This window comes from Ceratosolen solmsi, unplaced genomic scaffold (assembly GCF_000503995.2).
Source record: "Ceratosolen solmsi marchali unplaced genomic scaffold, CerSol_1.0 scaffold56, whole genome shotgun sequence".
NCBI lineage: Eukaryota > Metazoa > Arthropoda > Insecta > Hymenoptera > Agaonidae > Ceratosolen > Ceratosolen solmsi.
Window position 1 is genome coordinate 2,193,851 of NW_011948425.1, and position 27,782 is coordinate 2,221,632.

General features: G+C 41.7%; 1 protein-coding gene across 1 annotated transcript in view; it reads left to right on the top strand.

Annotated features, from left to right (window-relative positions):
• LOC105363006 (uncharacterized) overlaps positions 1–27,782 on the top strand; it is a 174,420-nt gene that overhangs the window by 80,923 nt on the left and 65,715 nt on the right. Inside the window, exon 2 of the mRNA XM_011500576.1 lies at positions 8,918–9,089. Within this exon, the coding sequence (XP_011498878.1) occupies positions 8,918–9,089 (172 nt within the window). The remainder of the gene's footprint in view (positions 1–8,917; positions 9,090–27,782) is intronic.

A 27,782-nucleotide genomic window follows, 5' to 3' on the forward strand; every position in this document is an offset into this window, starting at 1 on the left:
AAAGCAAAAGAAAATAAGGGAGGAAAAAAAAGAAGCGAAATATATCGCGAAAGCGATCGCGTAAAAAAGAAATTCTCCGCGGTACTTGCAAACGGCATTAATCAAAAAGGATAAAAACTATGAACTAAAAATGCCGGACGTACATAGGAGCGAGGCCAAGTGGAGCTGGACCCTCGCACTCGAATTCGCGTCTCCTTAAGCAGGAGATTCTAGGCTCGTGGCTGGCCTCCTCTCTCTCTCCCTCTCTCTCTCACTCTGTTCTCCTGCCCTCTCCACCAATCCCCCTTGCCGCCGTGCCCACCAACCGACCGTACTCTCGGCGAGTAGCCAAGGGCCTCGCACTCTCCCTCTCGGCCTTTGCACCACGTGCACGAGGTTGGTGCCGAGGGACGAGCGAGACGGAGGTACTGGCTCGCGCGCGTGCGTCCCGATGCAAAGTGCAAGCAGGCAGATGCGATTGGCGATTATGCACTTACTGCGTTAGCCAAGGCTCTCATACGAGCGCGGGCCACACGTGTACCCGGCACAACACGTACGCACACGGGCCGCGCATAACGGCCGCTCGTGCGCGAGGGCAATGCATCTTCGGCGTGACATCGGGCTCCGGCACTAATCGCGCGACAATCTTACGCTCCTCCGAGGCTCCGCGCGCCCACGGAAAGAGTTCACGCTGCCACAGAGAGAGAGTGTGCGTGAGAGAGAGAGAGAGAGAGAGAGAGAGAGAGATCGAGAGAGATCGAGAGAGAGAGAGAGTGTGAGCGAGAGAGATCGGAGAGAGAGAGAGTGTGAGAGAGAGAGATAGAGAGAGAGAGTGTGAGAGAGTGTGTGTGTGTGTGAGAGTGAGAGAGCGAGCGAGGCATGACTGCGGGGCGAGGTGCGGGGCAATAGGGGGAAAAGTGTCCCTGCGTTTATCGAGGGATACACGGCAGAATCGGAGCAAGGGGAGAGCGGCAGAGGGAGACGGCGATCGGCGTGACGGAGAGGGAAGCCCATATCTCCGGCTTGAAAGTACAAACGACAATCGTATAATTAGGTGTCCCCGGAGTAACACCATACACAGACACGCGCGAAATATCTTAAGGACACGGGGACACGTTAGTGTGCGATGCTTTCGCGTGCCCGTGCACGGTTCGCCTGCATCTCTTTTTTCGCTATCAGCACTCATCGGGCACAGGGTGCTGCGCGCAAAACCCCTTTATTTACGTGTACGCGCGTGTAAGTCCGACAGCCGCTCGCGAGAGAATCTGCCTCGGATCGCCTTTTATTCGCTTTGCGGACGTTTCTCCGGACTCGGGGCGGGTATTTTGATAGCGACCTCAGGGCCGCGATTACCGCTCGCTGACGTTAAGATGGAAGCGCTCCGGAAACGTCCCGCGCAGGGACTCGTCGCGATTAGATGCGCGATTGTTGGCATCGGGGGTATCGGTTGTAATCGCCCTTGGGTTGTTCCTCCCCACTTGGAGCGCACTCGTAAAGCGGCCGGAAATTCAATAATCATCGTCGATTTATAAAAAAAAAAAACAAATAAAAAAAAAACAAAATAAAACAAAAAACAAAAAAAAACAAACAAAAAATAAAACACTTACAAACAAAATAAATATATATATATATATATATATATATATATATATAAAGAACAAAGAAGTACGGTCGTGTGTTTATTAGACGGTCGTGGGGGTCGTTATGTCGGGAGGCTGCGCGGCGTTACGAAGATACGGGAACCAGTTCTTACGACTTGATACGTGAGCGCACGGCATGGTTTTTGATTTGTTATTGCAATATCTCCTCGAGGCGTGCAAAATCTTTTATTGATTTTCGTCGGAATTATTATTATCGGGCAGCCTTGGATTGGAGTTTTTTTGAATATAGTAAGATGGCCGGCGCTTTACGAGTAGCCTAAACAGCCAGTAATTCGTTCCATGGAAAGCAGGAGCACGTGCATCGCCTACTTTACCGCGAAGCTTACCGCAACCAACATAATTACTCTACGGTTTCCTCTACGGATACTGAGCTTCATAATTATTAGGTTCAATACCATAAACATGCTAGTGTTTTGTGTGCGGCGCTATCACGTGGCGTTGGTTTACCGTTATCGGATACGGCTGGACCGTTTTAATATCGTACCGATCTCTCGCCGGACGTCTTGCTTCAAAGAGATACGCGAAAGCCCTTGGTTCTACGAAATAATCGAGCTCGGGGCCTCGGCGGAATAATTAACGGCGCGACTTTGCCGTTGCGTACGTACGCCCGTGCACTCGATCTTTTTAATTTATGCACTGCTGTACCACGGAGGAGTGAACAATCAAGTCCACTTACCTGTGCCCATTACTCGGAGGAGAAATTTATTCGGCCGAAGCGCATTTGTCCGTCAGTTAATAAACATGTCTTTAAATAATCACAAGATAATTAATTCATAAGTAATTAGTACATTATGGATGTACGCCATTCGCTTAGAGGTGAAGTGTTATTCTGATAGTCGTCGGGGGGATTTAAATTGAGTGATTCGAGCAAGTCGTTAATTACCGTCCAACTGATATTATTTATCTTAATAGTGATTTATGTGGCTCGAGTCACCGTTCCAGCACTACAAGTAAATAAATAAATTAATGACGCAATGATTTTGTAAAACTATTTTGCATTTGGCATTGAGTGGTGTTTATTGAGTAGTTTTCTCTATACTTTCAGCACGGACTTATCGAAGTGTCAATAAGAATCGATAACGTTTCACTATACTCGTTGCCCATCCTTTATTTAACGACATTCAATTCTAAAGCCAATAATGCATAATAGATTTCTACTTTTTTCTTTATTTATTATAATATTATGTCGTTTGGCGGTCAATAATATAACCATTCAATCAGAAATTCCTGCGAACGGCATCATCGACCGTCCGTGTCAATGCAACAATTGTAATACAATGGTTTCCCCGTATAAATTTCTATAAAAGAGAAAAAACAAAATGCCAACAAAAAGAAAAAGACATTGTCAATTCAATGAGCAAAAATAATGTGACAAACGAGTTGAAATTTGAAATCGAATACCTTAGCTTTTAGCTACTTCGATCGAAGTAATGTAAAGAAGTAAATTACGAGCATCCATAGGCCGAGCTATAAATACGAATCGCCTCATTAATTTAACATTTCCTTGATGGAATAATGAAAGAAAAAAGAATAAAGAAAGACAAAAAGAAAGAAAGAAATAGCAACAAAACTGAAAAAAGATAGTAGCGTTTGCGTGTTGAAATAGGCCAAACATGACAGCCGTAGTCATGCCAACGAGTTCCATTCGCGTACACAGGGGAATTTCGAGGGCGCCTAATGTGTTTTCGCAGGATGTCGAAAAATGAAGTTAGAGAAAAATTCCCGACGCAAATGTCGAAAATCTCAAGTTAGGCGATAGGAGCTCGACGCGTGCTATTCGCGATAGTTGCGAGTGTTACGTTCAGGCGCCGGAGGATTTGAAACGCACAACTACAAGCACCGCTAAGAACTTCTTAACACTCGCACGACATGATAGGACACGGCTTTAACGGCTTTACACCAAAGGCGATGCGATTATGTAAAGTCAACAATGCAAGGGTTATCGGTTGTTAATATAAGTGCAGAGCGAGATATATTTACGATATTCATGCTTTAAGCTGGCGATAAAATCATGTTGTATACACGTTTCACAATTTTCCTTAATCCTTACGTTTAATTATTCTCAAATATTAACTCGGGAGTCATGCGATGCAACATGTTTGCATCGACCAACGACAGATCGGGAGGATGGTGTCCTTATTCCTCCGGCAACGGAATATTTTTTTTTTTCAAATTTATCATTCACTTTTAGCAGACTATTTAATGGCATTTAATGGCAATTAGCGATTATAAGGTATTTTGAGCTAAAGCGAACAAATAATTAAATACTCAAATGCAATTTACTATAGTTATTATTTCCTGCTTCGTACGATTTCACTCTCTGAGAAGTCTTATTACACCTTCCAATTTGAAGTATATATTGACAATTTTACCAGCGGTACGTTTAATCGTCGTAAGTTTATGTATAATCGATGCGATGCAGACACAAAATTACAAAAAATTTTTAATTTCATTGCTCCTTAATAATATTCCTCTTATAATTCTTATCAATGCACGTTATCAATTGTTTGTTGCAAATTACATTTGCAGTAAACAAAGTGGTTTGCTAGCTTTAACGCATCTACGTTATCAATATTCTCATTTTTTACAATGAAAAATCACGATCCCTTAGAATCTCGAATATCAACGCGTTATTAAAGAAACACGAAATACGTCGCGGTAATAAAAATCTTAATAATCATTCAGAATCATCATAATAATCGCATAATCGAACGATAAAATGAATCGAGAAGAGAGTGCAACGTAAGCAAAGACACGAGAATAATTCAGCTGTGTCGGGTCACTTAAAATGCCGAAACGCCTTGCTCGACACGGCCCTGCCCCTCCCATATAAATAATTCCAATTATAATGGGAATAAAAGTGGCAATGACGGAGTTTTTGCCAAATAAATCGGCTCATCGAGCCCTCGCTCTAACATTACCCGATTAGCCCCAATCGCTTGCATAACGTTCCTACGACGTGCAACGATCTATCTCCGATTAATAAGCTCGATCAATGACAAAGATCGAAGCACATTAAGGGGATTGGCTTCAATTAGCAGTGCCATTAGATAAGAGATGTAGTACATATTTCTTCGTTCGCATATCTCGACCGGCCTTTCCCCCTCGACTTTAAAAGGCCCGTTACTCTATTAAGTACTGCTCGTTCGCGGAACGAAATCATTTCGTAATCTACTGAATTATCGATCGAGAAATAAGGGACATTTGATAATGAGCTTTATAAGGTTAAGGTTGACGATTCCGTAGAGTACGAATGAACTAGCTTGCGACAGTCGGCCTTACCCCAACCTTATCACAATACACCTCTCGCTATACACCCGACTGATATCGCATCGTGTAAGAGGCATTTTTCCCGGTATGCTCATTTCGGATGTGAATGCCAATGGTCGGCACGCGAGTCCCCCGAGAACGAGCGGAAGTGCAGTCCGAGCAGAATTCCGTACGCAATTTCAAGCGTACGAAAACGCAGCGGGCGAGGCTCTGGTCTAACTTCGTGTCCTCCTTCACCTGTGCGCGGATATTTATATATCGTTGATATATAAAGCGACGGCGACGTCATGACGCTCCTACGAGGCGTACCGCGGAGTTACGGCCACAAATCACGCGATGCGTAATTGCTAGCAGGGACTACCCCCTGTGTGCGCGATCTCGCGCACCAAACGTGCGCCCGTACGCTGAAGGACAGGAACACGCCGCGGCAAATAATGAGCGGGCCGGGAGGAGGGACGGGGAGCAACAATCCATGGCGGTTACGAGGGTGGCCGGGCACGTACGGGGAAAAAGATCGAGCTAATTAATGTGCCTAGTACAACGTGTGAGATAGTTACAATCTACCAACATGGATATTTCGTATATTTATCGATCTTTAATGCACGTGTATTATGCCGTTTTCTGCTATTGAGTAGCATTAGCTTTATCTACTTCTTCTTTTGCCTCTTTTCGTTAAGTCTCACATGGACGGAAAGCCGGTTGTTGTGTATTTTCTGAACATCGACTTCTTTTCAATCATTTGACACAATGAGAAATGTATATATATATATATATATATATATATATATAGCAGGTTCATGTGCCGTCCCCGTCATATTTAAATTATTCAGACAAATTTTGACGATAACCTATTATACGTATAATTTATATAGACTAGGAGAGTGCAAATACAAGATTTGCGATATAATTTTTTCGTTCGCACGAGCATGCGTGTGAAAACTATGCAACTACTTAAAAACTCGTGCATATTGATATTTAGTAATGAAAAAACAAAGTACGAGATATATTATCATAAGAATTTCTGTGAAACATGGTATTTTGCATTGATAATACTGTTTTACATACATGCCATTACTATTTTTCGTTTGCCCACATCCTTATATTAGACGGTAATTTCAATGTTTTCCAACAATGAATTTGGTTTATTGTCGATAAATTATAAATTACTTATATTATAATAAATTGGCAATTATCGAATTCTCGAACGATTAAACATACACGACACTATTATTATGAATTCTATAAATAATTTTTCCCTATATATACATATTTATACATATATATATATATATATATACACATACATACATGTGCGCGCGCGCATGTGTTCGTGGAATACATTTTATAATAATAACATTCGTCGAAAGCGGAATTAATTACACGGAAGTATTCCATTAGAATAATTAGCAATTATAATGTTATCCATTATTATTACACATGATCGAGTGAATTTCTATTTTGTTCAATAAAGCACGCCTATATTAAGCGTACGTTCTATTTAAAGGAGCAAAAAAAAAAAAGCAAAAAAAAAAATCTCCCTGTCTCGTACAAGTTCCAGGGCAGCACTATGTAGGTTCCTACATCCTTGATTTCTCGTTTTTCCGTCCCTCCTCGTTCGGCCAATATCTCGGGGGTTAGATCGTTAAAAGCATTCGTTGCTTCCGCGTCCCTTCACGGTAATTACAGATATATGGACGTGAGGACTGGTGGTTCCGAACCGAAGAGCGCTCGTCGAAATGAACATCAACTGGCCAAAAACAATAATGGCTCTCGCCCCCGCTGCCTCTTACGAGCAAGGGAACGTGGGAGCGAAGGAAACCCTCTAAATGGAAATCGAGAGTAAATTTGGGGATCCAAAATGGGATTTGACCAATGCCGATACCGAGTAAGAATTAAAATCCAACTTGTAAGTGAATCTTAACCACGGGGTTTTCATTAGAATAGCAGGCATTTGAATAACGAAACGTTGAAGCGAATGTTTCCTCGGCCTCCGTTATAGACTTCGTCAAGTAGTGCGCATCCATAACGCACGACCATTCTCATTAATCCCCTACCACTAATGCTTCGTAGGAAATAAGGAAACATCGATTCTCATATCCGAATGCGAACAGTACAGTAAGAATTATTCAGACAGATAGTCTACGGCGATAAAGCTACATATCGTTTATCTCTCATTTCGTTAGCAATGCAGCGACTGTACACCGCAGCATTCGTATATCGCAATACACGAAGACACAGGCGCATCTGACTTGTCCAGCCTACGTTTCAGCCGCGCATTTGCTACGCCAATAAAAATCAAATGTAGGCAGGCCTCGTCCACGCACTTTTCGCAAACCGCCGTAAAAACACCGTCGCGCAAAACAATAACGCAATAGTAGTCGGGCGAGTCACTTTTCAACAATCCCGACTGTATAAAATTTCCGCGGCCCGTCCAGATAATATCAGCAGACGCGACGACGCGCGCATTTTTTCCAAGCGAGCCTTAATATTAGCGCATGATCGATCGCTCCTAGATTCGCCTAACGCTCGAGTGCGTGGGCGTATGAAGCCGTGAACGCGCCGGAGTTTTCAACGACGATCGCACGAGTTGATTGGTCGACCGGGGCGCGACGCTTCCTTCCGGGCCAACAGATCGATCGACATTACGGGATCGATGGTCCAATATCCCCCACTCTCTCGTCCCTCCTTGCACGGCGATCGAAACTCGCGAGCGCGTTCCACTTTTATTTATCGACGCAATGGCATTACGTCGGCTCATTGGCTCTATCGCCAATTACACTCGCTCGCTCGAGCATTTTAATTACGAGTGAGCCGCTGTCGTGGAAGCTGCGCGTAGCCTAAATGAGTCTCGGCTACGTCTCGGTTACGTCTCGGTTGGGAAATACATTAACGAGCAATTATTTACATTAGCGGCGTCTAATTGATCCAAGTCCGGAGAGTAAGAAAGCTTTTACACGGCCGTGAGAGTTCGCGCGGCTCGGTGCCGCAAGAATTGCGAATTCAAAGAATTTGGTCCTTTCCTCGTCCTCTATCCCTCTCCTATCCACAGCCGTTCTACTATTGCACTATCTCTCTATCCCCGGGATCCGGTATAACGATAGATCGTCGAAGGATTGCGGACTGCGAGCGAGGATCGATAGGCCGGACCTTGATGCTCGTCGTCGAGTCGAAACAGCGTCCGCGTTTTGACGAATCAAGGAGCCTCTTTTCGCTGGGTAGGGATAGAAAAGTGACAGGGAGTGAACGCTCCGGCGATGATGTCAGGGGTGTTTCGCAATGACAATCGGCAGCGACCTTCCACCGGCGCATGTACGCGCGCCGCAGCAGTCGTACGGCGCGGCCGAGACACGTGAGACGATCGATACGCCCGGCGATGGCGGCGGCAAGAAGCCGCTCTCGTGAAAGGTAAATCGCTCGACACAGACGCGGCACGTACGTGTGTGTCGGCAAGTGGCTCGTAGCTTATCGCTAGCGATAGCGCAGAGGACGGCAGCGGTGGCTGGGGCGACGGCGACGGCAGCGGTGGCAGCGGCGGTGGCAGCGGCGGCGGCGGCGGCGGCGGCGGCGGCGGCGGCGGTGGCGGCGGCGGTGGCAACGGCTACGGCGGCGTCGCCGAGTGCCAGTAGCGGATCGAGGGTTTAAGCCGCGCCGATCTACCGGTGATCGTGTAGCACTCCGCTTCCGATCTGTAGCACCGATTCCCGCGTCTTCTCGCGATTTTCCTTTATTTGCCGTGAGATCGAGCGACCAGTGATTTATTTTGCGTCGGGGTGTTGGGCCCCTGCCGATGAAGAATTACGGACTCGTAAACTTGTCGCTTTGAAGTGTCTTCGGGCTTTTTCAGCCGGCAGCACACTATTATGCACGTCCCATTGACAATGCAATACATCGTTCGGGGGCCTTAGACGGCAAGAAAGCAGTAGGGTTACTGCTCGACACTCGCAAGCAAGGAAATTGTTAATATAATGTGGAATTTTTCATGCTTTCTGATGATGGGATGAGCGCAGTCTACGATACCGCGAGTGGTTAAGTTGGCTACTGAGAGACAAGAGCCTTTCAATATTGAATAAATGCTTCATTGTTCGCGAAAAGGAACTAGAGTACCGTTCAAAATACCATATTTATAGGTGTTGCTTGCGATTTGGGCTCGCCTCTTGCCTGCCGTCAAACAGCTCAAAGGTAAAAACGAATTCACTTCGTTGTGTCAATAGTATTTAAATTAGCCAATGTCGTGGCACATTTGGATTTAAGTAGAGAAAAATCTACCGATGGTTATTTTTTTTTAAATCTGAAATTTAAACTCGTGCAAAAAGGAAAAGAATTAAAAGACACACACACACACACCCACACACCCACACACCCACACACTTATATATATATATATATATATATATATAATGATGATATATAATAATGAAAAAAAGTAATTAACCGTGGAATGCAAAAGGGCTTCATTCATTACCTCATACAGTCCTTTTATAGTTTACTCTCATCTCTTCCCCTCCATCAATGTATTATCTTACAAATTTGCGATGCTTGGGGTCACACGTTGCACATGACAATTAGATTTGCGCAACACAATGAGAAAATGACCATCGTCATCTTAGTAAGACATACTAATGTTATTAAAAATAAAGCAAACAATAAATACATATATATATATATATATATATATATATATATATAACTTTTGAAAGTACAATTACGACATACGTGAAACATAAGAAATAATTGAGAAATTGATGCCAGCTTTTCAGATTAATTGCAGTTTGTCAATTAATTATATTTCTTTAAAAACACACGAATGGCTAGAGACAATATTCATCGATTCGTCATCGCTATGATTTATTTTTCCGACCTCGAAAGCCCATCTCCCTCTTGAATATATTTGATGCACACGCATGTGACGTTGCATACAGCACACAGGTACAAGAGAGAGAGAGAGAGAGAGAGAGAGAGAGGGAGAGAGATAATAATTTTATCTCACCTCACATCAAAACATTCAGCGGCGATTATGCGGGATTCGATCGCGACAGTCAGAATTGGACATTCAATTATGCGAAAAGTCGAAGTCGCAGTAAAGATTGCCGCGTTCGCATGCATTTTACACGGACTAGCGCAATCACAACACAAGATGCAAGCGCAGCTGCAACATCCTAAGGGCTAAGAACGAGGCTCCGTATATATAATAAGTCTTCCCGGTGGCGATTATTCCTTGCGAGTCGAATGGAGGATGAAATTCTCGTGACCCGTGGAATCTCCCGCCATATAAGTATGTGCGCGAACTAACGGTTGCGTAGTGAGAAATGGTTTTACATAAAAGTTGCGCGGCTTGACGCAGACCAAAACCTATCTCCATGATGCGTCAAATAGCTCCTTCCCCTTTCTTCTGCCACGATTTCCACCCCGCGGCACTCGCTCATTTTTCACTTTGCCTGCATTTATGCACGGCGACGTCGGCGATACATTTTCGTAGCCAATGCCATCGATCAAGAGGTTATGAGAATTATCGTTGTCGTGCCCAGCGATCGAATAGATTGAATTGATGGTAATCAGGTGAATTTAATAGGGGCAAAGATCGCCGAGGACGAGTAAACGTAGTAATACTCGAACGATGTGACCCGGGAAAATCTATTAAATCGTTAAATTCGTGTATCCGTGCATGTGCAGACGGAGGTAGACAGTTGAGGATGCGTGAGAGCTAATTTATTGCAATATTCAACTGGCGCTGAGATCTTATAATCAATCGAGGCTTAAATTTTGACATGGAAATTTCAAATGTGATAGATTATAATCGGTCCGTTAACGTTTAACGATAGCCAGATTACCAATAACGCATTAACGGTCTGGATGTTCAAGCTCTTGGCTTATAAGCTTCGTACGCTCCGAGCATTTAATTGACGAATCCGATCGATTCATCCGCCGAACGTAAAAGTCGCAGCAGTTTTCGTCGCGTAGTCACTAATCGTCGCTGAGTCGATGCTCGGGAGCGCGTCATCCGTCTAGAGGATAAACGAGAAATAAAACGAATTTGCCAGGTATCCGTACGCGCGCGGAACTTGAGACTGCGGGCGTAATTTGCCGAGGCTCAAAACCGAGTCGTGGGTGGCTGCTCGACTCGTTTCGTCGTTCGTTCCGCCGCCGCGGTCCAGGATTGGTCGGACGTCCGACAGTTGACGGATGACGAGGCGGCCCCATCTCGGTGTGTTCCCAATTTTACGCCCCGCGTTCGCTCGAGTCCTCTATACACAAACGCACGCGTATACGCGCATAAGCGTATGCGTGTAGAGGCTACTCCTCGGATTTTGGTTCTTCCTTCATTCGTCTAGTCGGGACTCGTAAATAGCCCCGACGCATCCATTATGTTCTTTATGGTGGTAATATGGATGCGAAGAGGTATAACGGAATTATTAGCTAAAATGGATGCATAAGTCAGAGAGATCTTGCCTCTCTTTGGTTCCTTCATCTTATTTTATTCGAATTTCTCGTGGCTTCGTCTTTCGAAAATGCTGCTCCTTTCAGCATGAAATCTTTAATTATCCCGGCTTATAGTATTCTTTTCTTTTAGTTTTTCTCCCTTCGATCTTCGCGCACGTCAGAATTGTAGATTAAAAGCCATTTGTTATGCAAGTGTGCGCATTTTTAGCGTTCGCTTGGGTTTTTTTCTTGTTTTTTCATTTGTAGTTTTGTTTGTAGAGGCACTGAGAATTGATAATTAAGCTTGTTCGAAAAACTGTCTTAACCAGATGAAGAAAAAAAACAGACAAAAAAAAAAACAATAAAGAAAAACAAAAAAAAAAAAAAACAATAAAGAAAGACTAAAGAAAACAGACAAAAAAAAGCAGACAAAAAAAAAGCAGGCAAAAAAAAACCGACAAAAAAAAAAAAAAAAACAAAAAAAAAAAAAAAAAAAAAAAAAAAAACAATAAAGAAAGACTAAAGAAAACAGACAAAAAAAAGCAGACAAAAAAAAAGCAGGCAAAAAAAAACCGACAAAAAAAAAAAAAAAAACTAAAGAATAAAAAAAACAAAACCACCATCCACGCGTATACTAATTTTTCACTTCATTATGAAAAAGTCTTATAACACATTATTCAAGCGCGCTCTGCTACAGCACCTGACAATGCAAATATGGCCAATACATTACTACAAAGTGAAACATGACTGTTTCAATTCCGCCGATTCCAATCTCAAAGTCGCATTTACTCGATTGGTATATACGAGTGGTTGGCTAGCCTTGCTTTCTTTGCCGCAAGCACCCGAGTTTCTCCGTCTTGTCCAAAACTAATCACGAGAAAAGTGGCCGCTTTGAAGAATAGTTGAGTTCGGTTTTATCAAAATCCTTAATCGCGCGTTGCACCGTCAGATGGAAATCTGGTAGGCGTAAGGCATGAGACGTATAAAAGGTCGTTTGCTGTAAACGATCTCGAGTGATCTAGCACCATCTTGAGCTACACTTGTCTCCTGTCTTATCAGGCTGATCTTGCAAATTAACTTGACTTTTCTGGCGAGATTCCCTGAAAGTACACACGGCATAAATTACTCGATGTACTGAAAATGTTTAATTATTACGCTTTGGATGCACGACGTGGAGTATTTACTTTTCCGTAAGAAAAAAAAAAAAAAACAGCTGATAATAATTTCTTGATTTTTCCAAAGTTTCGCCGTAACTTTCGAAATACTTACTTAAACTAATATCTACGATCCATGAAAATAAATTAAAATCATGGAGAAGTGCGATTCTTAATTAAGCCAAGTTCTTACAAGCATTGCAGTTCAGACGTTGGGACATATTATACAGACAATTCTATTACAATTATGTCGGATAGCCAACGATACATTTTCTTGATATCCCGAGCTGTATTTCCACCTCCTATCCATGAAAATTAATTTTCGTCTACTCAACTTTCTCTACATTAATACGCGCAATAAAACCACACGACTGTCTGCATGACCACCGCCTCAACGTACAAGGTAAATCTTTCAACCTCGGCTATATTGAAAGATCGTCGTTGATTTTTAACCAAAAAAAACAAAAACAAAAAAAAAAACCAAAACGAAAACAAACAAAGAAAATTAATGAAAATACGAGAAATATCATCGAGAAAAACACTTAACAAGTTGTCGTTTTTTCATTCATTCCGCGATAAATACCAAGCTTTTCGAGAATGACGAGCATCTACGCAAGCGCAAAAAACATGTTATTCATTATCTCACCTGGTAAACGTATAAACGCGCACGTGGAAATACCAGAGGGCAGCATGGCAACGTCGGTATTCCGATTAAATCTTTGGACGTAGCGGTGTATTACGGTTATGCGCCAGCTAATTGGCCTCACGCATATTCTACCATTTTACCAATAAACAAGCGTCGCAAGTTCACGCAAGTATGGAAGCTCCGTCGCGTCAGCAGCGTCCACCGGTCGGATGGTTCTTCCGATTTTGTTTCGATTTTGTTTCTTTCTTTTCTCTCTCTCTCTCTCTCTCTCTCTCTCTCTCTCTCTCTCTCTCTCTTTATCCAATTGAATTCTGTTGGCTCGGGTAAGGCGAAACAAGGAACGACGTCGGGTATGAGTTACAGCCTCCAAGGAGAATATTACTACCTGTCCGAGAAGCAGCCACATCCCTCGTCCTGATCCAGGGTATTATTTATTTGCCCCTGTTGTCCATAATTGCCGATACGTCAACCGTCCTTGATGTATCCCCCTCCCCCTTCTAACCGACTCCAACTCTCTCTCTCTCTCTCTCTCTCCCGCGCTCATTCGATCTCGCTCTTTCCGTTCGTTCCTGCAATGAAAAATTTTTATTCTACAACCAACGTATTTTTAATATCCCTAATCGTTTGTTTTGGTTTCGCCTTATACAAATTTGATGCTATCGTACATACTTTTTTCAATATTTTTTAAGAATTCAAGATGTTATTATCTTGAAGTTCTGTCATGCCTCGGTTACTTCTGAATTAAAATTTTATTTACTAATGGACATGAATTATTACCCTTTGTACACAGTAAGTAAGCATTTAATACAGATATATAGCGATTTATTTATTACTTTGTAAACAAAGATAATCGGCCTTTTTGTAAATCAAGCTTAAGTGTATAATTCTCATATGTGCAACATCATATAAGTTACATAATAATTTCCTATACTCACATTTTAAATCGCTCGATTTTATTTGATATTCAAAAATTCTTATAAAATAATAATAATTTAGAGAAATATATAAAAAATTGAACGAAAAACTAGTCTCGCACCTATTCGTATTGATTATTCTGCTTGAAAAGTATTCCTATATTCTGAGGTAATTTTATCTTTTAAATCGGCTCAGTGTAATGTAAGAAATAAAATATGTTGTCGTAATTGCGTGGAGAATATTTCTTCAAACGTCACTTGCGTGATTCTTAACCAATAATTTGACGGAATCGAGCGAATGTCATATTATCAGCCAAAAAAAAAAAAAAAAAGTAAAAGAAAAAAAAAACAAACAAAAAAAAAAACAAAAACATAAAAATTTACAATAACAATTGTCATATTAAAAATACAACATTATTATGGCTTTTTACACGCCTCTAGATGTTAAGAAATGTAAATTTTACTTTTCAACGATAATTATACATAAAAGGTGAATCAACTTCATCACGAAGCAAATTATTAATTGCTTCAAATTTCCTCAACTAGTCATCTGGTATGAATTTTAATTCGTTAAAATTACTTAATGTAATATCAAGAGGCTTTTTTTTTTTTTTTTTTTTTTTTTTATTAACCGTAAAAGAAATCAAAGAAGAGGGATGAAAGCAGGTAGATAAACAAAGATATGCCGCACGAGATGCCTGCCCTCTCTCCTACATCATATCTCTCATTTTACTAACCAAGAGTTAGTAATACTCCATAGGTATTGATTTATTTTCGTAATTTGTCATTATATCGACATTAATAATTTCTGGTGTTAATAAGTATATCTTCTGGTCAGCTTGGCTAGAGTAATTCGAATACACGAGTCTTAGCATTCTAACTCGTTTCTCGGTCTCTTTTTACCTCTTAGAATAGATATTCGGCATTTCGACCGTTTTAAACTAAACATTGACGACCACCCAAACACAATACGATATTGTCGTCACGTCCGTTGTGTGACCCGATATTGCGAATTCTGATTGTGCTTACTTTTACGTACCTCGACTATTCGATGCACCGATGATTAGCGAGTAAGCGTGAGGAAATTCTCAGATGCGGGCACGAATGTGCAATTTGATTTTTTTGCCAATCTTTAAATGATAGTTATTCAAATGCGATTTTTACATTGTTTTATGAGTAATTATTGATAAATACTCTTCCTTACATTTATAGAATATTTTTTAAGTATTGCGTAACGTTTTAATGTGAAATTCAATGAAATTATAGTTTATTTAAATTACTCAATTAAGTGTGGATGGGGGGAGAGAGAGAGAGAGAGAGAGAGAGAGAGAGAGCGAGTGGGGGAGAGAGAGGGGGGGGCGAGTTAAGTATTTAGTTAAGAGAGTTAAGCTCTATTCGCTTTTTAATGCAAATTAAAGGACCACCCAAGCAAGCCCATCGATGCGGGCTTATTAACTCTTATCGCACTTGATGGATTAGTCGCTATGACTTATGATTTTTAAATTGCGCAACAACTAAATATCCATTGAATTGTGTAAACAAAATTACATATACGTAATCGTGAAATATGATAGCAAAAAGGGCTTCTTTAACAATTAACAACAACAGTTTGTCATGAAGAAAAATAAATTTTTAAATATACATACCAATAAGGATGTACGAACTAATTGATTTGAATTTTGAAGCCGACTAAGTGAACATCCACGCGATATTAAAATGTTAATAAAGATGTTTCATATTTGGTTAAAAGAAAGCAAGGATTTGAGGGTTCGATGGGGTAATTCCGATAAGGCGCAGCCATCCAAGCGTATTCCACTGCATATGAAACAATGTAAATGCTCAATTGATATTACAATAGCGCTACGATGAAAGGATTAGGGCGATTGCAAGTGATTGATAAGCATTGCCAGTAAATGCTTGAGGAAAAGATTGCGCGAGTCGCGACTGCCTATGGCGCCAATCATCTGAATCGCGTCGCGACGCTACGTGCGTGGAGAATAAATTTATTAGAACTAGCGGGTCGTGATTCTTCCTTTTTCTCTCCGTTCCCGTATCAATCAAGAAACCGTTTGGAAAATAAGTATACAATAAATTTTTACGTCATTATATCTATTTCAGAATACGGCTCGTACGTTATTACAATATGCTTCTTTTAGGTATTGGGGCACAAATCACTCGTGAACGAAGTTTTAGGTACATTTTAGGGCATCGATTTTAAATATTCTTCTTCTTTTTCTCATCTTTCTTTCTTTCTTTTTTTTTTTTTTTTTTTTTTTTTTTTTTGCTTGTTTAACATAAAATGTAAATATCTGCGAAACGACACTGTAATAGCTTGCTTATGTAGATCGTGAATTCCAGACTTATTTTATTTTCTCTCTTAACTTTTTTAATAAATGTAAAATTTATCGATATTTGCTTTATAAATAAATACATGAATACGAACATTTACCAAACCGCTCATCTACGAATTAAATTAAGTGTAGCGTTGCAATTAGGGGGCGGTAAATGTTACGTATTATCGTAACGGAGAATTATTATGTGTTCGATTAGATTTAGGAATATTTCATCGAAATTGTTAATTAAATCTTAAAATTAGGCATAACCGACGTATATGTAATGACAATTGAGCAGATTGTGGCTGTAGGCGTGTGCAACAGAGTTGAAAATTCCAAGAAAGATCCTTATGCCTTTAGTCGACAATGTCGAATGAGCGATCAAATTGCTCGAGAAGATGTTCGAGCAGCTGGAGACGGCGTACCAAACGGCCTCGTCTCTCTTTGTTCGCATTTCCAAAGTAATTATAGGGTAAACTCGGGGCGCGCCAGTTTCGAAAATCCCATTTCGATTTTCCCGCTACCGCGGCTCCGTCGGCGCTCCCTCTTTCGCATCTCGAGCGAACCCCCTGGTAACGGGATGCTGCAAACGCTCGCTGCCAGATGGCGGCTCGGTGTCACTGGGCTGGTCCACGGAGCTAAAACCGCCCCACCCCACTGCCGAGGGGTAGTGCGTGCGCGCGACGGCTACGTATTGTTCAGCGGAAGCTGTCGAGCGCACTCCGAGTCTCGACTTCCGAGCGGCGAGAACTGACCTGCCCTGTCTCTCTCTCTCTCTCTCTCTCTCTCTCTCTCTCTCTCTCTCTCTATATATATATATATATATATATATATATATCTACGTCCCTCTGTCTCATTCGCTCGCTCGCTCGCTCCTCTCTCCATGTCTCGATCCCTTTTCTCGCGAAGTGTGCGTGTGTGCGCGAATTTATGGGAGTTTATCTCGCGGCGGCATCTCGAAAGCCGTTGTTAAACGCCGGTGAAAAAAAAGAGGGAAACACTGCCCGCATAATAGAGTAAATATAGGCTCGGACGCGGGCGCGCGCGCGATTTATAGGTACACTTAATGTGCCATTGATTTCGTGGAGGTACGGGAGTCCCGAGGCCTGACCGTGACTTTTCCCGAAGGCGCTTCCTCATCCGGCGGGAGGGCCCTTGCCGAGATTTTGACTGATTGTGAGAATACGGCCTCGGAGGGAGAGGAAACTTTTTTTCGCCGCTGCGCGAATTAATGGCTGGACGGACGGGCGATTCGCTATAAGGCCGATCGCTTGGATGTTTAGAGTAAAGTTCGCCGGATCATAAATGATAAATTATACTCTACCTTCCTTCGTATTGAAAAACACGTGTGACTTTTTTAAGTAATTTCGAAGCCTGACCTACCTTTAAAATTTTTTTTGCACGCATAAATGGATTTTGACAGCGTCGAAAAGTTCATCCTGCGTAGCTCGTATTTCAAATTGTTAATGTTCGCTTTTGCAAACGTCATAAATGCTTTCTCCTCGCGTTTGATAAAATATATGCATAACGATGCTAACTAATATTATTAGTATCTTATTTCTAAAAAAGAAGAGACGTTTATAATTTTGATGTTATTGAAAAAGGCTACCAGATTTTTCAGAAATGCTTCATATTTCTACGAGTTTTGCATTTTTTTAAATTAATTCAAATTATATATATTTCTTCGTAAGTCTTCGAGTCAATCTTCGATTTCTCTAGGTTCGTCGGCACATAAAACACCGTCGTTTATAATTTGAAAAAGATTTTCTTTAATCAAGTGCTATTAACAAAAAAGCAAAAATAAACAAAACAAAACAAAAAAAAAAAAAAAAAAAAAGAGAGAAAACAGTTCAATTAAACGATTCGTATTATTCGTAAATGATTCTGTAAGTGGCTAATTAATTTTTTCTTTGTATACATGAATTTTTATTACTTTCGGAAGTCAGCACAGTCACAAGCTACAACACCTGCTCTTTACCGATACTTGATAACACCAAATAAACTTATTATGCATAGTGATAATATAAGTGGTATTCCCGTATAATTATAACACGTAAAACAAATTAACGCATTATTTAATGAGCCATATCGGTACAAAACATTCGGCCATTACTCACAAAAAACATAAAAAGAATATACCGAGTAAATGATTGCAAATGTGCCTTCTGCGTTGTACGCTGTCTTGGTCACAGAGTAAAAAGTATGCCAGTGTGTGTTGAAGTGCGAGAGAGAGAGAGAGAGAGAGAGAGAGAGAGATAGTGTGTGTGTATGTGTGTGTAGGATAGGATGCTCGCTTGCTTGATCAAATCTGCATGAGCGATCACTGTAATTAGCCACACCCGTATAATGTTGTCATCATTTCTTCGTTTATTAATGACGCATTTAGGGTTGGCGAGTCTGACTATTCGCCGCTTATTAACGGGGATTTATAATTTATCGTGTCACTATTGAGCTATCTTTCATTCGCTCTCTCACTCTCAATCTCTCCGTCTCTTTCCACGCAAATCTTTGTCTTTCCTTCTACATCGCTTTCTTCTGTTTCGCCTCATCTCCCTTTCTTGTTACATTGGGCTCTATGATCCGACGGGGATAATGCGCGTCCTAATGTAGATTCCCCTATCCTCGAGTGGTTAAGCGCACGCGCGCTCAAGACCAAACGCCGAACGCATTTGAATAACAAACGATATGCAAATTTTATACATCCCACGATTTGGCTACTACATATAAGCGTTATACACACCTTTGAAGCTTTGTATTTTGCGGCTGTCATTATTCTTATTAGTTATATAAGCCATGCTTATTCGTATTTCGCTTATGGCGGTCGCTAAATTTATATACGGCTTTATTGTTTATACGTATGTTAATTATTATAAATCAGATTTATGTCGATAAATTGGTCAGTGGAAATTGTAAATCATTAAAATTTGTGACGAGATAAGATGTGGAATTTCTCGCCATTATACGAGCGATCCGTTAAACTCGAGAACTCAATTTTGCCTTTCCTATTTCATTGCTCATTATCAGAATTATCAATTATTATTTCAACTAGTATTATTTATTATTTATTATTTATGCTAATTGTAATAAATTGTTTAATGTTGTGGTAGCCTTGGATAAATGGATGGGAGCAACTTGTCCAACGACAAAAGTAATTTAATAAGAAAAATTTCATTCTTGACAGCCTAGAATATTGAATTTAACGAATATGTTATGAGATTGTAATTCAATATGAACCGATAAGAAATATTATTTTTTGTTTATCCCAGCGGCAATTGCAACGACGTAAATTATCATAATTTAATTATTATTTGAATGCCGTACGATAAAAATGACGCGTAATTGATTTAGAATAGCGGCATCTACCTCGCACTTGCCAATTAACAATAGTCATTCCTTTACACCATTGCACTATCTATAAAAATATCTCAACCGTGATTTAAAAGATATATTCATTATTCCTGGAGCGTTCAATTTACAGGACGAACAGGATGGCCGTCCCGTGAATGTAAATGGCGCGCGTGGCCTAAGCCCAGTCATCGGCTCTGGCGATATTAGATGAAATTAAAAGGAGCGAGTAAAGACTCGACTAAAGATAATTTCAATGTTGTCTCAACGTCTTGCAGCTAAATCCGACTAACCGAACGCGCAGCGAATACGCTGCAAAGATATTTTAATGAAACCCGCCCCTGCAGTGTTTCGTATGATTGGGTGAGAACGCGAGTTTAAGATCCGTTTATCATATAACGCAATCGTTATCTCCCTTACGTTGTATCCCACAATCTTTAGTATTTTTATTTATTTATTTATTTATTTATTTTTTCGTACCTACTGCACGAGAGATTTGCATACATGAAGAAATCTACTATTCTCTTGCTCCCCTACTTCGAGCTTGCATTCTATCTCTAGTTCTGAGAAACTTGTCTTAGCACGATAATATGTTGTGATCTGACGCTGTGCGATGAGAGAGAGAGAGAGAAAGAGAGAGAGAGAGAGAGAGAGAGAAAGAGAGTGGGCAGAACGGAACGAGAAACGGATCGTACAAGATAATACAAGCAGCGCTTGTACAGATAATAATGTAGTTATTTTAAGATCAACGAGCATTGAAAATTTTATTTAAGTCATTGTCGATTTTATACACACGATTACAGATTGTTGGCTTAATTTTTGCCCTTGGCAGTCTCCCATTTTACAAATTACAACCAAATACAAAGCTATAAATTATTTGTCTCCACGGGCGACGTACCTGATAAAATTAGGTTAATAAGACATTTAGTTTTACAGGTTTTCGATAACCTTAATATCGGTGAAAATAATTGAAAGGGGCTCTCTCTCTCTCACTTTCCTCTATCCATCTAACTATCTATCTTCTTTTGGCAATGATATTTACTTTCCCACTCCCGACAAATAAATTAAATAAGATATATACTAATGCTTCGGAGGTAGAAGCTATTAAATCACGGCGTACCCCAGTACAAACTAAATATTTTTTGTCCACAAATATAAATAGTAAATTCCTATAAGCGAGAACGAAATTCATAGCGAGTCCATTCCCATTCTCTCGATTTCATCCTTCAAAAAAACGCGTTAACATAAATCACCAATCCGAATGCACGCGCGACCATCTCTATCTTTATCCCTCTCTCTCTCTCTCCCTCTCTCCCTCTCTCTCTCTCTCTCTCTCTCTCTCTCTCTCCCCCCCCCCCCCCAAAATCACACTCTCTTCTCGTCAAACTCAATGCAAGACGCGGGCTGGCAGAGAATAAGAAATCACCCCCGGGCGGTTGAAGAAAAGCCGAAACCCCGCTGGAAGCCCCTGACTACTCGCGCTATGTATAACGTCCGTCACAGGAAAGTCGTTCGCGGCTCTGACGTTAAAGTCGAAGGGCGACAGCGACGGCCGTGGAGGCGGCGGTGGCGGAGGCGGCTAACGTAGCTCGCGTCAGGGGGATGATGTCTAAATCTTCCGTTTGCGCTTCACGCTTACTGTCCGCCCAACAGCCGACTACAGCCTTCGAGGTTTCCTCGTCCTCGCCCCCGTAGACCTTCGTCGCCCGCCCATAGCCTTAACCGAGCGGTTACGGCGGCTCCGAAAAGGGAGGCGCTCGCGACGACGAGGGTACAGTCCGCCCCAGAATGCCGACCGAGCTCTGAGGGGTGTCCATTTGCCTCGGCGTCTACGATTTCCAAGGGGATTTATCGACATTGCCCGGCTAATGTGGATTATTGTGTATCAGGTCATAGTGTGCGCGTGCGTGCGTGCGTGCGTACGTGCGTGCGTGTTTATGTGTTTGTGTGTTTGTGTGTTTGTGTGTTTGTGTTTGTGTGTGTGTGTGTGTGTACTTTGCCGTGTTCTGTTTTTCTTTTGAAAATTCACCTTTCCTCTCGTGCCTTCGTCATCCCCTTTACATAAGGTGATTTATCGTTTCCAAGATTTTATTTGCGCCGAATATCTTTTGATTATTAACCGAGTCTGCGGGTTCCTATGATGCGGGCTTTTTCATAATTGCTGTGTGCCATGGTATTAATAATACGTTCGACTATTCGATCTTGTGCTTTCAAAATAGTTTCTAATAGTTTTCTCAATTGCAAAAGGGACCGAGGCATTTTACCCAATTATCTATCATATTCGTGTTAACATACATAAAAAAAGGTTTCCTAAATGTTTTTAATGAAACATATTTGGAAAGATATTTTATCGATATAATACAAAGAAGATGTATAAATTGTATATAGACATAAACGAGATTAAATTTTTAAATTTTATAAATATTTTATAACATGTTATAAAATGTATTTAAAAAAAAAAAAAAAAAAAATTAATTATATGGTTTGTAAAATTATTTTGAGCTTTTAGAACTTTATATTTTCAGAAGGTAGATCTTATAAATATGGATATTTCATAAAGTAATTATTATTACTTAATAATACATATTTTTTAAAATGATAAATACCATTTTTTTTTCGATTGTGCTATATATATATATATATATTAGAAAAGACCATATTTATAGAAATTCGAGAATTTAATCTAAATATGTTTAATAGAATTTACATATTCCTTCTCTTGGTATTAGAATATATTGCATTTGTGATTCAATGTATACAGCGACACACAGTTTTGATAGATGACAGTCTTACTATATTGAAAAATATGAGCGCCTACTTGTCCTAATATGGTTTAAATAAATTTTTCAACATTATTATACAACAACAATAAAGACGATGACATTTACTTCATTTGTATTTTATTTTTTGTAGGCTCATACGTGCATAGAGTATTATTAATATTATACTACAACCTAATTGCATAGCAATAATCTTTAAAGATGCTATTTACTACTAATTATTTGGTCGTCTGAAAAAAAAATGTTCGTTACAACATAGAGCGCAATTTTCATAATGTGAAGCACAAGATGCTAAACAATTGTCTAATATAATATTGTAATTTGTAGAAAGTCCCGTCGTATGCTCTTAAATGCTAGTAATATTATAGCCTAAGGGAATAAAACAATTAAGTATTTAGAAGGCAGAGATAGAGGTAGTGAGAGAGTAAGTAGAGAGAAAGAGAGAGAGAGAGAGAGAGAGAGAGAGAGAGAAGGCCCACGTGGAATTGCTCATCTTGCATGGAATCGATACATAAATATTTACAGGAGCGTTCTCATTTCCAGTTATTTCCGTAAATGCGCACAGCGCAGGTTCGAATCGTCGAGGTTACGGAGACACTCCTCGTGAAAAGAAGGGCAAAGATTTAGAGCCCTCGATTTACGTAACAAGCCGAGACTGAGGAGAGAAAAGGGGCCCCTGCGGGTCGTAGCTATTCGCCCGGCAAGGGCTTTACATTTTTATGGGAGTGAAAGTTCCAAGGGTCTTGAGCGGCCGTTGCAATTTTCACGAGACTAGCGCGGAAAAATCGGAGCAGCGGAGCAGACAATGCCGAGTCCGAGTTTCACTTCTCCCCCCTCCCCCTCCCCCTCCCACCAATCACACCAGCATTTGGCCGACTTTTGCGGAATCGGCGAACGAGGAGACCGCTGGACGAAAACTAAACGGTCGAATTAAAAGACGCTACGTTCCGACCTCCGACGTCGCTCCTTCATTATTGCTCCCTTCGGATACGCTCAAACGCTTTCTTACGATCTTCTCGACCCTCGCCACTCCCCGTCCCCCTCTTCTTCGCATTATCATTCGCAAATCTTCGCACACTTATTATGTGCGCGCGAGGCTTTTTTTTCCTTTCACAGCGCATTATATAAGACACCGAAGCGGCTGCTTTCATAACGTTGCATCCACCGTACCATCGCCAAACTCCAAATTATTCCCTAATATTTGAATATCGATCATTATCGTCTTATTTATGAAGAGCCCGTAGCGGCCGAATAATCCAATACTCCCTGCTAATAAATCCACTCGCTGGGTTCGCATCAAAATTCAATAATGCCATTCACCCACCAGCAGCACCCGACCTCGAGAGACGCAATCGGGGGGTCTCGTAACGTCGATTAAAAAGCGGTAAAGGGTCGCGAGCGCGAATTCGTCCAAAGAATCCTTGGACAGTCGGCCGACGGCAACGAACGAGCAACCCTCGATAAGTCGATAGCGTCCTACGACGTAATGCGAAATACCGGCCCACCACCGCCACCATCGGCACCACTACCACCACCACCACCATCGCGCAAAAATTCATTTTCAAAGCGTTAACCGGCCAATTGCGCCGCTCCCTCGAGGACCAGCGTGGCAACAACTCGCGTGGTCCCATACGTGTTAGCGCTCGCACACAGCGAAGCACGGCCGCGTCGTCCTTTTTTTGTTCGGTTTCGTCGCCAGCGCCGCCCACTCGTCGGCGGGCATCGTGCACGCGCATCGCTGAATTCAGCTGCCTCGTTCGGTTCACGAATGAGTTATCGCCCGTCGTGCTGCTCTTTCATTTCCAGGCTGTGTACGCGGCCGGGCGCGAATGCCGCCGGCTTTCGGTATATCGCCCAAGCCGCCGCGCCGTCAGCAACGTTTTCCCATCCTCTCCTCGATCCCCGATCTCCTTCTCCGCCCCGTACTACGCTCTCCCGCCACCTCCGCACCGTTACCGGTCGCCCCATCTCACCCCCCCCCCTCGCACCCCACGCGCACACACGAGCACGCATAGCCCTCGCGCCACTTCTCCTTCGTTCGCACACCATTACATTACGTCCGCACACACTTGCACGTTACTCCCATACGGATATGCGCGCCCACGCGGCTCAAGCACATGAGTAAGCTTTTTCGTCCCCCACCCTACCCAACCCTCTCTCGCGCTCTTTGTCTTTCTTCTTAGAGACACGTCGCTTCTCCATTCACTCTGCTTCCTTTAATGAATTTTTCACGCCCTTCTTACCTCGAGATACGCTTAAGCAATTGCACGTGCTTTTGCGTAGTCGCGCGCGCGCTCGCTAATCGCAATCGCGCGGATGAACAGTCCTAATGGCCAACTCAATTTCATTCGACAAAAACTTGCTCGCTTTCCATTAAATAAGACAAAGGGAATGTTATTCGGCACGGTTAATACACTGAGCCTAGGGCCAGTTGCCCGAAAGGGAGCTCGAATCGATTCCCCTCATCGGCCTCCTCCATCTTACCTTCTCCGTCGACTCTCCTCCGGTCCTCCTATCGCTTCCAATTTCAACGTTCGAGATGACCACGAGGCGGCCGGGAGCACTTTGCACCAGGTGCCTTATTCGACACTCACCTCGAGGCGTTGCTTCGACGAGAGTAATATTAGTAATAGGATTTCGAGGAAGTACACTTGAGTCGCGAGCACCCGCCGATTAAAAATTGCTCCGCCATCTGCTCTCCAGTCTAACTCTCAACCGTCTTGAATGGAAAAATTTATTCGTCTCCTATGTTTGTCGTACTAACACGTGGTAATTGAACTCTCTCTCTCTCTCTCTCTCTCTCTCTCTCTCTCTCTCTCTCTCTCTCTCCCTCTCTCTTTCTATCTGTCTAACTATCTATCTCCACTCGTGTCTGTGCCTGTGTATACGTGTAGGGCTTGGTGTGCTTCGTTCGCTATAATTAAAATGGAAATAAACAGAGTTGCGGCGGTTAGGATAATGTTGCTATTAGGCTTCCTCTTCCTATCGGAAATGGTGTTACTTTCCACATTTCGCAGTTTTCGTTGAGCATGGGATTTATTGACATTCTCACCCGACAAATAACAAACACTATTCGACACCGACGCATATCACAATAACTTGAGCCAGCATGAATTAAGAGGGGGCGGCACGGGCGAGTGATCGGCGGCGCGGAGGGGAGGGGGGAGACACGATTTGCAGTATTTTATGTATCAGGGCTACATAAATTTCACGAATATTTTCATCAAATCACGCGTCCCGACGTAATTATTTCCACGCTCAATTTCAATTTACCCCGCATACTAGAAGTGAAATCTTCGGCGTACTCGTATCTACGATCTACCAACCATCTTCATCACCTTCGTCCTCATCGTCATTATCATCGATGTTATTAACATTATAATTATTATTATTATAAGCGATAAAATAACGGCGAATATTCACTTCCAAAATTGGAAATATCAGTGACCTTCAGAGGGCTTAATAGGCAGGAGCAGCAGCGCGGAAAGCATCGCGTTTTGGCGAAATGCCAATCGGCACCGCCGCCGCCATCACCATCGCCATCGCCGCCGCTGTCACTTTGTCGTTCGCTTGAAGCGGCCACCTAACGATATCGAGCGATATTCCCTCAGTCGTACTACGGTTGACCTTTCGACTGCGCGTTAGGGTGTGTATTTACCGTTATCGTTCACTCTTCTTTCGAGTCGTTGGGATTTCGGCTCACTCCAATGCTTGGAAATTCGAGGGAAATGCACTAGCTGCCTTCACCACCTGATGTATATTTTTCATCACACTTTTCTTTATCTATTATGTTAAATGTATTTCCCGGTTAATTTTAATGATTTTAATGAAAAGAATTTGGAAGGATGAAATAAGTGGGATTCGCGTGAGTCGTAACTCGTTGTGAAGGCCAATTGCCGAATATACACAGCAATTACGTGTTATATAAATAATATTAGATAAGCGGCAAGTTGGGAATGTCAATTAACACAATGTAATTTTCAGCATTTCCTTACTCAACAATTCTATAGAATTCGAGATACTGTTTCTAGACGAGGAATCTGTAATATTTGTTTCTGGAGCTCTGACGGCTTGGCAATTTCCTCCTTCTAAAGTTTTCCGTAAGCTAACGTGGATTGCTCTCGAGGGAGGGAAAATGTCTCTAGTTTCCCCACTCTGTTATTCTCGTCTTTGTTCTACCACCTCCCCCTCTCGTCTCACTTTCTTTTCATCTCTTTGCTTCCCTTTGTCTCTGGTTGTGTTTCTCTCGGCCTTGACGTTTATTTGCCTCTCGTAATGTATTTGTAACTGGGGACGTTTTTTAGCAATGTTTGCGCGAATTGGGAAATGGATAAAATAATGGCGATTCAATACGTGTTACCATAGTATCGGAACATGCATTTAACAACCTTTATAACAACGAATTATGCATTTTAATTACATAGAAATAATTATCTTAAGCTTATTTTCATTAAATCGTCTCGTTAGAACATCTTACGTAATAATTAAATGATCATCGATTATATTAACAAAAGTAATTACATATTAAATAGGGGAAAACTCTGTGAGCCACACATTTCAAGAATTTATACAGATAATTAATTAAATTTAAACCCTAAGTGATTATTACCGTGTTAATGTAAATAATATTGTAGTAGTGTAATAATATTGTAGAGCAGTTAAATGAATAATAATTGTAGTGCTTGCATGACTCAACTATAGCAGTATTGATAATAATAATATCTTAAAAATTTCTTGCCACGCACACTCATAGTCAATAAAGTCATCTGAGCTTTCTCGTTCAAATAGAATTTCCTATTTTTCCGACACAGAGAGAGAGAGAGAGAGAGAGAGAGAGAGAGAGAGAGAAAGAGAGAGAGAGAGAATAAATAAATAAAAAAAAAAAATTCTAGAAATCCCAAATGCAGCAGCAAGTATTCTTGAACAGTACACAGTAGCTATTCCTACCACAAAACCATCACACTGTTTTTATCTTCTATGCTTCCTCTCTTTCTCATTCATTCACACTTTTGATACATCGCTTGCCCTCGGGCTCTTCGTCACGACGAAGTCACAGAGAGGGTGATTTCCAACGGTCGGGCCCACTCACTCCAAAAGAATACGCATTCCCGTCTCCCCGCATATCCGCGTATACACGTCGAGCCTCTATCTCGCTGGTCCGCACGCACATATACGCACACGCGCGCACAACGTGTTGTGTCACGTATCCCATTACCGTAATTGCACATCGATCGGTACTCTCTCTCTCTCTCTCTTTCTCTCTTCGCGACTATTTTTGCGCAT